This window comes from Haliotis rufescens, unplaced genomic scaffold (genome assembly GCF_023055435.1).
Source record: "Haliotis rufescens isolate VD_foot unplaced genomic scaffold, xgHalRufe1.0.p SCAF_54, whole genome shotgun sequence".
In the NCBI taxonomy this organism is placed as follows: domain Eukaryota; kingdom Metazoa; phylum Mollusca; class Gastropoda; order Lepetellida; family Haliotidae; genus Haliotis; species Haliotis rufescens.
This window is the reverse complement of record NW_025964268.1, coordinates 2052581-2070522: the sequence shown is the minus strand read 5'-3', so window position 1 is coordinate 2070522 and position 17942 is coordinate 2052581. Positions and strand designations below refer to the sequence as shown.

Here is a 17942-nt window from a genome sequence, read left to right as displayed (position 1 = left end):
TTAGAAAACAATGGCCTGTACAAATCAGTGATTTGATCTATGCCTTTGGTGTACAGTGAACACATAATGGTCCAGGACAGTCAGACCTTACATTGAAATCACATTCCCCAATTTTAGCCAGCTACCTGGTCCTAGAAACCCCACAGGGATGACTAGACAACCCCCAATCCAAGGCAATGTGACTATTGTAATACAGACCTCATCATTGCAGTGTGTGCCAAAGACTTTAGTGTCAACCAGCCCAAACTTGTCTCTTGGTTTTATTTCCAGAAGATATGTGTGTAAATTATGGTGCCGTTATTCAGCTGAACTCACTTGGCAGGGTTGTAATGACATTCTTCATCATGATATGATACACATATTGACGGTAAGGTAGTGATACAATATGTTACATGTAAACTTGCCATTTCACATGTTAGAGGACATTGCCATCATCAAAAGATGAAATTAAACCCAACATCAAATTATATAATAAGGGGATTTGAGTATATTGATGATACATGATCCTGAGACATATGTATGTTACGTGTACATAAATATACACTTGGTTTGTATCATATCGTAATAGGACTCATGATTGTTGTATTGTTTGCTTGTTGTTTAACGCTGCAATCAGCTGTATTCCATCTATATGACAGTCTGTAAATATTTGGGTCAACAATTCCAGTGATTGATACCATGAGCATCAATCCACACAATTGGGATACGACAATATGCATCAACCAGGCAGAGCTCCAGATAAGCTTTTGGTGTTGTGGGTATTTTACCCATGCATTTTAAAATCATTGGGTATCAGTAATTCTATCCGGGTATTCAAATTTCTGTTACCCACTAGTTTTTACACATGTGGGTATTTAAGTTTAATATTTAAAAACACTATTCATCTAGTTCCTGCAAACTGGTGTCGTGTGGGTTCAAGTGCTTTATCGGACTCAAAAATACCACGATACTTCCACAAGAAAGTGTGATGGCAAATGATCATGATGTAACTGTCATCGTGGAGTTTGGCAAGGTTGACGGAATGCCCGTTTATAATTTCAAAATAAGTTGCTAATCGAATATGCAGGGTTAATTCACAATATACCACGACATAATGAATGTTCAGTGAATCATTACACAGCTAATAGAAAGACAATTCTTTCAAGACTAGGTTTGGGTTTGTGACTAAAGTCTCCAAATAACTATCGAAACGAAATAAACGGTCAATATCCTTCTTTGACCCTGGAACATCTTAACATCCTGGTTCAGAGAAGATGTTCACTGGCAGCTTCTTACTAAGTCAGTGCATCATATCACAATACTTTTCAGTCCAGTAAGAACCAAAGCATTTACTTCCGCAGTCCACACCATCTAAATAGTTCCCCATTATAAGAATCAGCTGTTATCTTGTTATACACAAATCAAGACATTTCAGATTCAGGCAAGTCACACCCATCACAAAACACATGTAAGCATTTTGGTAAAGCTGTATGCTTGACTTTCACATCATGGGTCCAAATCCCACATAAATGTGAGAAGGCAATGGATGTTCAGGATTCAGTTGCAAGTGTATTTGCTCTCAGTGAACAAGGACTGGGTGTTTTTTCCCCACATGGATAGACTATGTGAAACTTACTGTGGATGTTCCTTACTGCGATGTGACTGTAATTTCGCAAGAATTATAAACTACAACTTTGGTGCAACGGTTCCCTTGTTAGCAATTTATGGTTATTGCATATCTAGTAGCAATTACAACATATGGTTTAATTCTGACATATGAATGTATGTTAGTGTTTTAGCCTTTTAGAATGCCATAAATCCATGGACAACCTGCACAATTTCAACAAAAATGTCTGTCAGTATGATGAGTTTAATTTTTACATATATATATCGGTCTGTACCAAACACTTTTGCATATGCTAGCCTTTGTTTTTTTTGAATCATTCAAATTGATTTAACTGTTAACTTAACATATGGACTACCGGTATGATCAGCAAAGGTTTTAAGCATGTGTCTAAAGTCACAGACTGATACATGTGCATTTTGCATGAGATAAAATGGTTCCTTGCAGGTTCATTTTCTAAAACCTATACTGATTGTCCTCCAAAATAATTTTTCAACATTTGGTCATAAAATTGGATTATGTCCTTACAGAAGTTGATGAAATGTCTTATTGCCATGTGTCTCAGCAAATTAACTGTTTTGATAATATTATCCACACTACAGCATAAACGACAATTCCTTATCTACCTGTGTTTTGTCAAAACTGTAGAGTAGACAAGCGCTACAGTGCTAACATAAGAACACTTTTTTATCTCATTATAAACAATATGCCATTTCTTGATACATTAACTTTCATTTTAATCATAAAATTACTGTCAACATTACAACACAGCATCATATTGGCATATATATGTGAATCACACAATTCAGTTTTGTGGTTTCTTTTTCATACCTGCCCTAGAAACTGACATTTTAGTCCGCTAGTCCTCACAATGATAACATAGCAAAACCCTTAAAAATAGAAAATTTCTACTAGTCCTTATGATACCTAACTATTGGGCTGTTTGGCCAGGACTAATGCCAATTTCTAACATTTCTGCATACACCATAATTCTAATTTGGACAACAGAATCTGGATCTTAAACTATGTGTATACCACTAGTTTTTGCAGATTTTGGACCCGGACTTTCACTATTCTTGGATTAGGGGACCAACTATCCCTGTATACTGTTTATGTGGTGATATTAGGCATGTTAGATGGAGGAATCATTAAAAAGCTTCTTGTCAGCTTTGAATTAATATTTTTCTTGATATGACATTATGCAGCCATCATGATGTTTCAATACACATGAAGATACAGTGAAAACTTGCACAGTTCATGAATGAGCATTATTGAATCATGTATACATGTTATACTCAGGGACATCATGATTCATGACCACAATGCTCTTAGTTTCAAAGCAAAACAAAAAGTTTGATACAGCATACATAATCATAGTCAACCTCAGGCATAAATGTGACTAGTTGATCATACATTGACAAGTGGGTTGAATTTGTATTGAGGCATAAAATAATGAGAAAATACAATTCAACCATCACTGGTGCTACATTTAATTAGGATAACAAAGATATGAGAGAAGAATCTTGTATGTGATGTTCTTTATGACCCAGCTGATAGTCGTGCAAAATAATAAATAAAGCAAGTGAAATAAAAGTTAACATTCATTCGTCTATGTAAACTTAACTGAACAATAAACAGACTAACAATACTAAACATAAAGAAACATCTTTGTGTCTCAACGTGGCAATTCATGTCCATAGTGACACTATCACATTCCAATGTACTCCATATACACATGTCGATGTTGTTTACAAATTAGCCATGCAAAAATGAAGTAAATTAACAATACGTATGAACGAAAGCACACCACATGAACCTTTTAATTAAGTTGACAAACATGATTTATAAAGGACTAAAATGGAATGGGAGGGATATCCCTTGAATAATCTAAGTTGGCCTGATACCAAGCCTCAGAATCGGCATGTTTTGCAGCCTACTGCCCATAACAGTACTGAACATAACGGCTCCCACGGAGCGTGTTTTTACACATATCGACATACTTTTAACACACAACGATACCCAAATGCATCATGTTTATATTGGAGAGGTAAATTCTAATTTCTAATGACATTTGTGGACCTTACCGTCAATTCCGTGCTTGTAGTATCTCTGCACGTCGGAGAAACAGCTCGTATAACTCCTGACCGCCATTCCCAGTCACCTATTTTGCTAACTTTTAGCTTTGTGAGGCTTCTGACTGACAAAAACCGCTTCCCAACTAGTTCTTCCCTGCATTTAAGCGCCATTTCTTCCTTCAAGTATCCATTTTTATCGTTTTGAAACCGAAATTTGGCTAGAAACCTCGGACAAATTTCCGTGGAATGTCTGCACTCTGATTACGCTGAGGAGGAATACATAACATTAATTTGACATCTGGTGGGTCAAAAGGTCAAATCTAGATCTTCTTCCGCAAGCAAAAATAGTCCCTGTAGTTTTACTGCCTAACTTTACTAATGGTTGACACATGAGTGTGTATTTGGGTAATTAAGTTATATATACTCATCTGGCAACTTCTTGTTGTAGTTTTTCTATAGTTGTTTCCACATAGTTGATAAATAATTTCCAAAGCTTTCAGGTAGAGAAAGAGTCACGTGCGCTCATGAGCATTTACTCCACAATGTTTAGCTCCTAATGTATTCTGTTTTCTTGAGTGAAAGATGTTGAGTCTGCTTTGACTAACATATGGAGTGTTTATTTTTGTTGTGTATAAAGAGAAAATGTTAAAATTTAATCAAATAGTCCTATTCTTTTGATAGGTATGGGAAACTGTAATTTTTTGTCCTACTGTCGAGCATTAAAGAAGATTAATTCAATACTGATAATATATTTCTTGTTTAAGTTGTTTATTTGTAAAAAAAATGCCTTTTACAAATATTTATCCATATCGATTTCATTTACACGAGCGACAATCTGCGTGAACATGTGCGTGCACATGTCTTCTGTGTTTTGATCACGTGACACACAATATTGGTGACGTCAGCAGTATGGCCGCCATGTTGTAACTTATGAGCTTGGACAGTAAACAAGGGCGAAAGATGCTTTTAATGCTCGTCCCCTGGGAGTGTCTGTGGATTTTAAATAGTGTAATTCATTAGAAAGATGGTGTCTGTTATCATATCTCGTCTAGTCATGTAAGTATATTTTGTTTTAGAACTTTACGAGACATTCGAAGAATCGTTGAAGCTCAGTGGTCAACCCGAAGGGCTTCCGGAAATGGATTCATTATTTTGAATATTTGAATGATAGAAGGCCTCTTATGTAAATATATATAGCATCATATTGACTGCTGTCTAAGTGTTTACGGTAATGTACCTTGGAAACCTGTTTATTGTGTTTCGTGTACCATTTTATGTAATGTATTAACATGACTCATGATCATTGATCTTCCAGTTCAATGCTAAGTTAAGATAAACAAAACATCTTTTTCATGTGAAAGCCTTCTCCATGTCTGCTATTTCCACGGAGGCTTTCTTATATTTTAACAACTTGTTGTAAAGACGTGTATAACAAAATTGAAAAGAGAAAGTCAGTGTCAGTTGCACTCAAGGAAACCTTGTTGACTGGCTCTCTCAGCTAATCTAGGATTAAGTGAGAATTGTGTAGCCTAACAGGCTTGAATAGTTAATCCCTTAATTCCTATTAGCTGTATTTGATCCTGTTTATGGATAAAGCACATTAGAAACACACATTTTGTGAAAACAAAGGTTCAATATTTATAACTTTGTTTAAGTTGTAACAATATTACCTGTCTTGCCCATTACATATAGGATAAGGCTACATCTTTTGGAGGATGTAACCTTGCAGTTTGCATTTGATGTTGTGAAAATGGCAATCTCATAAAAATGGGTTATAGCTAAAACGGCACCTTGTGAAAATGGCACTGATTGGCGAAAACGCCATCTCGCCTCAAGCGAAAACGGCTACTTTTGCCTGGCGAAAACAGCACCCTATTTTTTTTTAAATTTTGGTAAAATAAATGAAATTAAACTTACATTGCAGCGTTAGAAACTAACAGTTTTAGTCCACTAGTCCTTATAATGATAACATATAGCAAAACCCTTAATAATGGCAAATTTCTACTAGTCCTTGTGATACCTTAACTATTGGGCAGTTTGGCAAGGACCACAGGACTAGTGCCAATTTCTAACGCTGCATGGTTGCTTGCAAACACCAATAATAGTGAAATGTTAAAACAAGTTTACATTAGAAATTTGCCTCTAGTACAACTATATTCCACCTTAGCCTTTACGCAACTCAACTTATTGTGAAAACATTACATGCCTTGAAGTAAAATAAATGAGATTAAACTCACATCATCTCTTACAAACACTAATTATGATAAAATGTTAAAACAAGTTTACATTAGAAACTCTACAATTTACTCGCCGACTCTGATTGGGAGGCGCAACTAACTTATTGTGAAAACATTATATGCTTTGAAGTTAGTAAAAAATAAAGGAAATTAAACTCACATCGTCTCTTACAAACACCAATAATTGTGAAAACTTAAAACAAGTTTACATTAGAAATAAGCCCCCCGAGTCAGCTACTATCACAATGCTTGGTGGCACATGGGCCGATATTGTAAACTGTGATGAAGATGAAAACTGTGAAGAACTGTGTATATGTGAATGTATGTAGTTATCTGTGAACAACTGGGAAACAGGAAAAAAACATGTAAATACATCAAATAATATATAAATATATATACTACTACGTAAATCGTTCTTATCGTTATTAGAAATAGAGGTGCCGTTTTCGCCCGTCACATAGTAGCCGTTTTCGCCAAATGCGGTGCTGTTTTCGCCAGAGAAATCGGTGACGTTTTGCTGAGGTGCCGTTTTAGCCTGCACCCCATTAAAATCAGATCTAAGTTCTCACTTCTGCTAAACAACTATCTGAGGACATCCTATTACGGGTCATAATAACAAGTAGTTGATATCAGCCAATGAGAAAGCAGATTTCTCGAGCTGTACGGCATACATTGCAACCTGGCGACTTCTTTTTAAGACTACGTTTGAAAAATATGTTGACACAGTTTTGGTTAAAATTTTAAAAACTGAACAAACAGACATTCCAGAATGCCTAATATATTCTTGTGATTGTATGGCAGTGCTTCCCATGTACTGTGCAACTTTGATGGAATCAGTTGTATAGACAGTAACTGTCATTCGAAATACCCCGTTTTAATGTTTTCGAGGCTGCATGGTTAGAAAAAACACATTCCGACTGTCACTTTCATGATCTGGTCTAATGAAAGGTTGTTCTGATGTGACCCTTAATGGGATGTCCTCAGATCTTTGTTTAGCGAAAGCGAGAACTAAGATATGATTTTAATGAGATTATGAAAATGGGGAATATGAGACAGGACTTAACCTGTAGATTTCATGGTTATTTTGTTTTAAGTCTATGAGGAGAGGAATCCGTGATTGTTGGTACCATTTAAACAAACCTGTTGATTTTTTATTCAGCACATCATATCATGTGTCAATGCATAAGTACAGGATTCTCAAATCCTACTTGGAAATACTTGCACCCATGGGGTAACTTCAGTAATTTTGTCCCCAAACTGGAAGAACTGTGTTAGGTGTGTCAGAAATGTATGATATAGGGTATGAATCCTGGATTCATCCTGATTATCTTCACAGGTGTGTTAGCACCAGACCCAGGGTCATGGGATTTGCCAAGGTGGGTTACGTCTAAGAATTGCATCACTTGGGCCTTTCCTTCCACCATGTCCACACTAAGTTGACAGACTGTGAAATAACTTTTCAAGAAGTGTAACCAAAACTCACCAACCCATGCTTGCTCATACAAAATGTCAGTTTACGCCTTTTTCGTTTTTGACATAGGTTATTTCTCTTTCACCAAATGTCTTATTTTTGATTATTTAGTTTAGAAAATTGATTTTGTTATTGTAAAAGTATGGTACTGACCTTTAAAACTTTTTACCTAGTGTCACTTAAGTTCTCAGCTGTTTTCTTTGTGAGTTTTTCCCTGGCATTAGGTTTTTATGTTTGGAAGTTAAATAGTCAAAAGTTCCTATTCAACATTTCAGGGGAGAAGCACTTTGATTAGTTAGTCATCAGATTCTGACACTGATGATCAAGACTAAATACTTTCCATTAGTTGTGGTATAGGGTAACCAAGCAATTACAGTGTCTGTGTGTCTCCATCTCTATGTGTGAGGGAGGGACAAGTGAAGATTAATGTTATTTTGACAATTGGGATTTCGTGAACTGACCATGCTGATGTATTTGCGATAGAACAGCGGTAGAAACTAACAGTTTCAGTCCACTAGTCCTTATAAGAATAACATATAGCAAAACCCTAAGAAATGGTAAGTATCTACTAGTCCTTATGATACCTTAACTATTGGGCAGTTTGGTAAGGACTAGTGCCAATTTCTAACGCTGTTAAAATATTATGAATCCAATTATGTCTTGTCCACCTGTAATTTATTGCCTAAGGGACAGATACTCCAGTGTTTGAAAGTAGTTGATACCCATGTTGTCGATGTAAAGTGACCTGTAATCAGCCAAGCCACAGAACATGACCACCCCATCCTCATTTTGTGCCAGTACTTACAACAGACCTGAGGTACTGGTGACCTTTTCTGACCTTGAATCTCCACGGGATCAAATTCATTACTTAACTGGACTGAATAGTAAATTCCAGTGATTAAGTGCTGTAGTAGAAGGCCTCACCCACCCCCATCCTTAGTTTCAAACACTGCTGTTAGAAATTAAGTCATGGTGTCTACTTGTTTGACATGCCAAATAAGAGACAAATAAGTGAACTGCCTGTTCAAGAAGGAAAGGAAATGGTATTCAACCAATAAAATTACAGTTTTCAGAGGCTGTTGGAAGGTTTTCAATGTGAAGGTCTTTGGTGTCCATGTTCTACACATGGTAAATGGATATAATCCAAGGGTTCTTTTTATATGTGCATGGAGCTATGAGCATGTTACTGTCAATAGTGTCATGGATCTTCAGGGTTAGAAATTAAAGTTCATTGTCACTAATCTGCAAGAAAGATCTGCTGTATTTACCTTATGTAAAAAGTGGTATTTGACGAGCAAATATCTTCCTGAATATCACCTGGTAGGTTGATTTCAGATGGTTTTCTGGTCCTTATGATATCTTGTCTATTGGGCAGTTTGGCAAGGACTACATGACTCATGCCAATTTCTAACACTGTCACAGAGTCTGACCATCCAATTCATTGAGTCGCCTCTTTGAACCAGCATAGGTTGCTGGGGACCAATTCTAACCCACAATCCCCAGGGGCTCCCAGTTTAGTCACGTTTTACGACTAGCAGTGAATTGCTTGTGGCACATACTAACCCGGGTCCCAACAGGGTTTATGTGTACAAAACTATCAGGGTATTCAGAAGTATGTTGTGTCATAGGTCATGCAAGCAAAATGTTAGTTCTTAATATATTTAATCAGGAGACTGTTGTATTTGAACTTTTGTTAGGTGAGTTTTTTTAATTTTATTTGAGACTGCAAGCAACAAGGCAAGTCATGTAATAGTGATATAGTCACATTGTTTAGATAATGAAATTTGATTAGAAGGCTATTTTAAGAATCGTGTCATTCAAACCAGACTCAAATAGGCAATGGGTCCAGGGTATGTACATTATGTGTATCATGATAATAGAATTGAGATGTAATCATATAATACACTGGATAATCAAGGTCTTGAACCATTGATAAAAAGTTTCCTGCAGGGCATGAAGATGAGGATGGACTGGAAATGATAAATTCAACCATTTTGCACTGTCAACAGAACTCATTAATTATTACATTTTCATCCAAACCAGTATCAGGACCAAACACCCAACCTTACATCACTATACTGTCTGTTCCTAAGCACATGTACCTACAGAGTATTGAGTATGAGTTTGGCCTTGTTGCTTTACTAACTGCAATTATTAAAATAGCAATCCAGCATTAGAAATAGGCATTACTCCTAATGTGCTTGTCAAACTGCCCAATAGTTAAGGTATCATAAGGACAAGTAGAAAATTGCCCTCTTTAAGGGTTATGCTATATGTTATCATTTTAAGGACTTATGGATTAAAACTGTTAATTTGTCATGCTGCAATCAGTGATAAGCTGAAGGGTATGACAAATTAATGTTTATAGAAATCTTTTGACCATTCTGCACCTGCCTTCAATAGATTGTTTATACAAAATGAAATGTAAAAATAAAATGCCTCGCTTCTTACATTTGAAAAACAAAGTTTGAACTATTATCGCCTAACACTGAACAATGAGTATGATGAGAATTCTGTACTATGGATAAAAAACTCAATGATTACTTTGATGATACATGCTCTCGAAAATCAGTGTGAATACTTTGATTCCAAACTTGCATTATTGTTGGGCAGTGTTAGAGAAATATATTATGCTACATACAGCGCATCGTCCTCTCTCAGACAAAAATATGAATACCTCCCAAAGGGATAAATGTTACGTTGAGTTGTGTCATGGATTGAACTGGTGAGTGTGAAGATCATCCAACAGAACTCCCTTGTCTCTTCTATGACTCACTGAAAATATTTCCCCTTTTCCAAATTCTGTCATTTGAAAAGGATTTCATGGTTTTTATAAATGATACTTATGTATTTATTCACGTAAAATTCTTCATTTTGCGGTGTGATAATCCTTTAAAAAAATCTCCAATTAATTTGAAAATGATGAAACAAAAAAGAATTTAATGTGACTTCCATTGTTTCATTTGGTCAATATCGCGCCCCGTTTGCAAGACTGAATACAGCATGTATTAAGTATGCCAGAAGTAAAGCGCTTTCATTATTTATTTCATTAGAGGATCAAATGGCTCACTGGCATGGCAGCATGGTAGGGTTATTAATCAATTGAATATGGAGTTGGTAGCCTTAGTGGAAAGTGGCATGTGACAACCAAGTTGCCCACTAGAAATAATGGATTCTTTTACAGTTAGCTTGGCCAGGAGGCTTGCCCATTTAGGACTGACCCTTGCAGACCTGCATTTTAGGATGCCCAGTTATTTCATGAATAACTTAAAGCTCATGGGGAAAGCCAATTCTGATACATTTGAAGCTCTTATGAGGTGTCTCTTCACACGATATGGCAGGCCATGCCTTCAATGATGGTGGACTAAATGCTGAGTAATTCCTTCGGATCAGACTTGCTAACTAGCCCTACAAATTGCTGCCTGTATAATGAGTCTGAATAAGAAATAATTGGACTTATTTCTTTGGTCTCTCGTTTTTCTTCCCAAGAGGGTGTATTCTGGGGCTCAGAATTAGCCTGTCATCTGCATGTTGGAGCTGAAGTCATTTTGTTTCTAAGTAACAAAGCTTACCTAAAGTAAAGGATTTTCATGTTGGGTTATTTCATAAATTGTATGATGTACATTCACGATGAAGAGTTGAAATCATTTCGTTTTCTTTGATAAGAGTGATGGAAATATTATGTTTGGTGTGTGAACCCTCTCATACTTTGTGGCATTAGAAGTGTGTAGGTTAAAGTTGTTATATCAGATGCTGGCACAGTGCACAGCACATCACATAATTCTCTTATAACTTATTATAAGTATTGTTATTATCCATCAGTTCAGTATTGGTATGTTCGTTATAAACACAGTTTACTGTTTTATGATTTTGTTGTAGAGAGAAAAGTGTCTTTTGTGATTTGTTTAACATTTGGTCTAAAAGTTCATGAAAAATCATACCGGGGAAGTTTGTAAAGTTTTTTGCTTCAAAAATGTAAAATTTTCTATCCTTCACATCCATTGTAGAGATAATAAGGTGCAGGTTTTCATGATGCAGATGAGCGTTAGCACAAATAGCTCATTAGAAATAAAAGTTAAAAATATTTTGTGTCAGGGAAGATAGCACCTGCTTTATATGCATGTGGATTATGGAAAATAATGTTTACATTTATTTTGGAGTAACTGCTTTTTGGTTTCATCTCACCCATTTAGTCTATATGTATCCTTTATAACATAATTCGTGATTTAGACATACAAGTGGTCATGGCTTTCACCAAATACATTGCTCTTGGTTTTCACAAAAAAATTCTCAGACCTGCGTCACTTCGGCTTTCCTCTCACATTAAACTGGATATAACTGAAATACAGATCTAGGCAGTACAAAACACAAGTGATCTTGCATCTTATCCTTTCATTTCACCATCAAATCAAACTTTTGTTTACACTTCCAGGATGATGGATAGCATGATGATTGATCTGGAGGTGTTTTTGTTGGTTTAGAGACTGATCAGACGGTATTAAGATGCACGAGCATTGATGAATCCACAAAGCTAGACATCTTTGAGAAAATTGTCCAAGAAAGGTAAAAGGTGAATGTACCGAGTCTGATATGACATTCCATTGTTAGTTGACATTCAGCCTGTGCTGTAGGTCTTACTTGACAAGACCTGATCTGACTGTGCAAGAATAGTTCAGCCTCAGACATTTGGGGTGTTTATTAGACAAGTACAGAGGAATAGATTATTTCAACACTCCTCAATGTTTGTGCTGCTTGAACAAGACACAAATGGTTACTATAATTACATTTTCTGTTAGATTTGTTAAGTTCCACTTTGTAGCAAAATTGAAGATTTGAGGACTGGTTCGGAAATATAGCCTTCATATGCTAACAGTAAACTACCACCATTGCAGTTTTACTTGTCCCCAGAAGAAGTTAGCAGTCTCAGGCTACAGCAAACATGAAGTTCGAAGACTGTAGTTGATGCATGTCATCATACAAAACAATGATTGAAAGGACTGTCTGGCCATATCCACATGTTATTGAAAATACTTTTGGCTCCGAGATAATGTTTGCTTCGTCCACTACCAAATTCCTCAAATAAATGTATTATTATCAGTTCTTACCAACTGTGAACTGTTCAAATGTTGTTGCACATAACACACAGTGTAAATATCTGTAGGTGAGTTCAGACTCTTACCACAGTATGCTTACAATGATATTGCACAAATGTTTTGTGTGTGCACTGGGAGACATAAGAGAAGACTAAATTCAATAATTTGAATGCATTTCATTGTTTGGAATTAATGGGAGTACTGGGGTCCTTGAGGTTTGCTGTAATAGTATTTGAATCCATGAACCCCTCAAATCTTGAATTTGTAACATTTTTGGTTATGACAAGGGCCCCTTGACGTTCATTCATAATTTCAAACACTATATTTTATTTTGGATGTATTTACCAGGGATTTACCTGGGTTATATTTTTTAGGGTGTCCAGGGGACACAAAGCTATTACTGTAGTGGTCCCAGGTTTGAAACTGCAAAATGGGGTGCAAGTGAAAAGTCAGAAATTGAATACTGTACTTCAAATGACACAAGATTGCTCATGTTCAGAGGTTGTCAGTTAAAAATGGATATGTAGTTTCCTTACTATGCCAACTGAAGGGAATCTACCAGTGCTAGCTCAAGAAGATCGTTCATCATTCGACTGTGTATTGCATGGCATTGCAGAAGTTAATTTTAAGTGGTACCATGTTATGAAATAGCACTCCCAGTGGATGCATTCTATAATTTTTACCTCCATTTTCAATTTTTAGGTGGAAAGGATGCAGGGTTTTGGGTCTGGTAAATCTGGTGATTTACATTTCTCAGAAGAAGTTGTTGCTTTGTGAGAGACTGCATGCTATTGATTGTTTAGCTCGCCTGTAAATTCTGTTCAGAGTAATGTGGTGGAATTGCACAGTAAGCAAGTTTATATAGACCACCAACACATCTGTTGGTTACATCTGTGCCAGCATTTGCTTGTTTATAACATCATGAACAAGACTAGCGACATTTTCATGCCATACATCATTATGTTACAACAACATAATGCAATCAATGGTATACAAGAGTGTTGCAACAAAGTGAGGATCTCAGGTCTTCTTTGGTATTTGAATCTAGGGAACCCTAAATGTTAAACCTTTATCTTTGGGGCTACAACAGAGACCCTTGACTTTTGTGATTCAACACTGTATGAGGATATATATTTTGCTATTGCTCTCTTGGAATTTTGTCGATATTTGTTTGATGATAATATATGTATGGTCAAAAGTATGGATGGGTTTTTTTAAATTGTAAACGCATTAAGGAATTTTTTGTTCACGCACATTGGAAGTGTTTGTATTCTAGTATTGTTTCTATAAAGATCTTCAGCATCCCATGCATGGCCTAAATGGGCCAATCAAAACAAGGATTGTGTGGTCGCACTGTATCATACTTTAAAAGATGTATTTATATTTTTATTCTTCATGCTATCAACCATTGTTTTGTCTGACTTACAGTTTGTTATTTTCAGTCTGCATTGAACAGCTATAATATTTTGACAGCATTTTAGAATAACAATCTCACAAAACCTAGGGCTGGGATAAGTCCAAATTTACTACCCAGGTACCAACCCCGCATTACCCGACCCTACCCAGTTACCCGTTGTAGGTCTTAGAGTTGGGTACAAAATGTCCGATTTTGAATAGTTTCACTGAAGCCCTGGTAAAAACAATATATCAGGTGACTAACCACAGGTCAGGGTAGTTCTGTGGATTCCCGGGTCCTACTCAGTACCCACCAAGGACTACAACTGTCTGTGTTGAAGTGTGGGAGTTACGATCATCTTAGCACTACAATAACTTTTTGGAACTGGGCCCAGGAGTCCTTTGTCACCTGGTACTAATTTGGACCAAGACTCAGTGATGTAATATTGATGTGCATGTAGGGTTTATGTGTGGAGTAGGGTAAGTGTATGTTACAGCATTAGCAAATGATTAGCGCACTGGTAGATGAACTCCTGCATTAAATATTGTAATAGAAGATGTGGATGTGGAGATGTGGCAGGTCTGGCAACAGTTGGGAGAAGATACTTGAACTGCTGCCAACCTGCATGCTGTCTGTCCAATCCCACTCTACTTTGCTGCAGGTTAATCTTCCTGACATTTCTTCGAACGAATGTCCCGTAATGTCGATCACAGCTAAACTAAGAGTGAGACTGGGTTCTCTGTGTTAGCCTGACATTTGTACTGTGGGACAAATAGGCCCTCGTATTGAATTTTATGCACATGTTGAACAAAGGTTCAACATTATTTCCAAACCTTTCCTACTAGTGGCCACGATAATGATAATGAGTTGTTGTTGTGATTCTTGAATGTTGGATTGAGGTTCATGAATTCTATAGTAGACAGCGGGAGTGTGTAGGTATTCAATGACGTGCGTGAGTTGGTGTGTTTTACACTGTTTGAACAGAACTCCAGTTATATCACAGCTTTCAGCTTATGTGGGAGGAAAGCACAAAGTGACATACAGCAGACATGTTTGGGCCAGTGTGCTGACTGTATGGGCCAGTGTGCTGACTGTATGGACCAGTGTGCTGACTGTGTGGGCCAGTGTGCTGACTGTATGGGCCAGTGTGCTGACTGTGTGGGCCAGTGTGTTGACTGTATGGACCAGTGTTTCTGTGTGTTGACTGTATGGGCCAGTGTGCTGACTGTATGGGCCAGTGTGCTGACTGTGTGGGCCAGTGTGTTGACTGTATGGGCCAGTGTGCTGACTGTATGGACCAGTGTGCTGACTGTGTGGGCCAGTGTGCTTACTGTGTGGGCCAGTGTGTTGACTGTATGGGCCAGTGTGCTGACTGTATGGGCCAGTGTGCTGACTGTATGGGCCAGTGTGTTGACTGTGTGGGCCAGGGTGCTGACTGTGTGGGCCAGTGTGCTTACTGTGTGGGCCAGTGTGTTGACTGTATGGGCCAGTGTGCTGACTGTATGGGCCAGTGTGCTGACTGTATGGGCCAGTGTGTTGACTGTGTGGGCCAGGGTGCTGACTGTGTGGGCCAGTGTGCTGACTGTATGGGCCAGTGTGCTGACTGTGTGGGCCAGTGTGCTGACTGTATGGGCCAGTGTGCTGACTGTATGGGCCAATGTGCTGACTGTATGGGCCAGTGTGCTGACTGTATGGGCCAGTGTGCTGACTGTATGGCCATAATCCTGGTCAATCTTGGATTCGAACCCCAACCCAGTGCATCCTGGCTGCTGAAGTAATAAACAAGCATGGAAATGTCCTAGATGGGTTATTTATGCACAGCTTTACTGGGGAAAGGCCATATTATTTGTATTACTATTAGCTTTGGATCCCATTTTGCCACTATGTTTCTGGGTTTGTAAGCACCATACTCATGCTGATGGGTTTCACCAAGTGATAAACATCTGATACATGCATCGCTTTGGGCTTTCCTCCCAGATCAAGCTAACCTGCTGTGATATAACTGGAATACTGTTCAAAGCGGCGTTAAACCAAACTAACACGCCCACTCAATATCCAGGAAAACTGAATTCATGAAATAAACATCATCTGTTCCTGTCTGATGTATCAGTAACCAAAAATGTCTCTATTACAAATAATGTTGCAAATATTCAACAAATCAAATTCTCCCTCCCAGTTGTTATATACTTCTGCTTGTGGTACATGTCTTTTTGTCATGACCAAATCATCAATCTCATTGTGCCCCAAGGAGAATCCAGGTTAGAATAGTTCCAGGCAACTCAATGAAGAGGTGGCCAGGCATGGGGACTTGTTTGATAACATGTCTTGTACCCCAACAGTAGGGGATGTTGTTCATCATATCATTCAATGGTTTGTCTGGTCCAGACTCAATTACTTTCAGGCAACCATCATAAACTAGGTACTCAAAAGAAGTTGAAGGACACCCAATTCTTTCACATTACTATAATTAATATGTTGTGCCAATAACAGAGGGGTAAGTAGTGCAATATTGTTAAGTGTGGCTTTGAACAAACGACAAACAGTTGGTCCATATGTACATCTCCACATCGATTGTCATGATATCAATCACTGTGTTGTCTGGTCGAGATTCAATTTTTTACAGACCGCTGTCATATAGCTGGACTATTGCTGAGTGAGGTGTTAAACGACAAACAAACAAAAAACAACATCTCCACATCAAACACGTATATTTTCCTGATGATGATCAATCTTGACATTTTTCAGTGATTTCCCACATCCTGGTGCATTCCACTTAGTGTTAACCACATGTAGTTTCATAGAGATAGATATATGTGGTTTGTGACCAGGCAGGAACAGTCTGGATAAGACTTTAAGGTTTTCGCTTGTGTTCCTTGTTAAAGGATTGTAAGGCCAGCTTCCTCATTTTAAGCTGTCAGCGATGATGACTCCATTGTATAAGCATACACAAAAACACCGAAGATGAAACCCCATTTGTCAGTTAATGTATGACTCACTGTAAATAAACATGATCAGACATGGCCTGCTTGAACATGTATATGGAACACGTCAGTGTTTTTTAACTGCTGCACACCATGTCTAGCTTTGGGAGTGTTGCTTCTCCCTCAGGGATGTGCAGCACAGTATTTATTGTGTTTAAAGTTGTTGAACGCCAGGGTGATGTGGAATGGTGTTGAGGATTCTGTACCTGTGCTGAGTTTGAAATGTGAGGGTTTATCAAGTTTTGGTGCATCTGTTAGGTTTGCTGCTGGCTGTTGCTCAAAACAGCTTGTGCTGGATTCTCACTCTCCATCTTGTACCCTTGCCAAAAATGCCAGGCTGCCAGCCATGCTATATGATATGGCAGGGAGGGGAAGAATCTGTCCCTGTTACTCAATGGTTGCCATGGTAAACAGCTAAGCAGTGAGGCACCCTTCAGCACTTTACCTCCTACAGAACTGTAGCTCCTCTGCACTGTAGATCATCCTAACCTGTAATTATAGTGGCACAGCACATATTTTGACCTCCACTTCGGCTTCTGACCAACAAAGATGGCTGGTCCTGTTCTGAAGACTTTACCAGCCTTTGAGTGCTTCTAGATTCTTCTGCCTATTCCTCCAGAGTCCAGGATTAGATCTACTGTGATGTCTGCGTTTCATGTAGCCTTTAACCTTTTCGAGATACATGTACTTCATCCGTACATGTTGTGACCCAGAGAGTTCATCCATGTGAAATACATCTATCTTTCTGTGATAAGGAACCAAGTCAACATACTCATGATGGAAAGCTGAAAAAAAGATATCCTTGAATGTGAAATTTTCGGTTAATGTTCAAGGGAAAATGTGGTAATGTTGTGGTACAGGTGTTGTGTTATCGTGGTAGTGGGATGTCCAGTGGCTTCGTCTGAGGTGTAACACATGTTCAAAGGGGAGTGATAGATGGCTTGGACATCTTCTATAGAACACTCAACATGAGCTGCCTGTGGTGCCTGTCTGTGAGAACTGATGATGAATTAGGCTACTGACTCTCATTATTTTATATCCAGATGCCATGCACAAGCCTCAGGGGATTGAATGTAGCCTCCATCT

At 37.9% G+C, this 17942-nt stretch overlaps 2 protein-coding genes across 7 annotated transcripts in view; one reads left to right on the top strand and one right to left on the bottom strand.

The window, feature by feature from the left end:
• Nucleotides 1-3948, bottom strand: part of LOC124123466 (lysine-specific demethylase 3B-like) — a 109355-nt gene extending 105407 nt beyond the window's left edge. For both annotated transcript variants that reach the window (XM_046486666.2, XM_046486667.2), the window contains exon 1: nt 3688-3948. In XM_046486666.2, the coding sequence (XP_046342622.2) occupies nt 3688-3849 (162 nt within the window). In that variant the 5' untranslated portion in view covers nt 3850-3948. The remainder of the gene's footprint in view (nt 1-3687) is intronic.
• Nucleotides 3949-4580: 632 nt separating this feature from the next.
• The window catches only part of LOC124123460 (receptor expression-enhancing protein 1-like), a 78110-nt gene continuing 64748 nt past the window's right edge, over nt 4581-17942 (top strand). For 4 of the 5 annotated variants that reach the window (XM_046486660.2, XM_048385150.1, XM_046486659.2 and 1 more), the window contains exon 1: nt 4581-4734. In XM_046486660.2, coding sequence (XP_046342616.2) covers nt 4703-4734 — 32 coding nt within the window. In that variant the 5' untranslated portion in view covers nt 4581-4702. Of the gene's footprint in view, nt 4735-16932; nt 17081-17942 lie in introns of those variants that run through there. The other variant, XM_046486658.2, reaches the window with a different exon arrangement.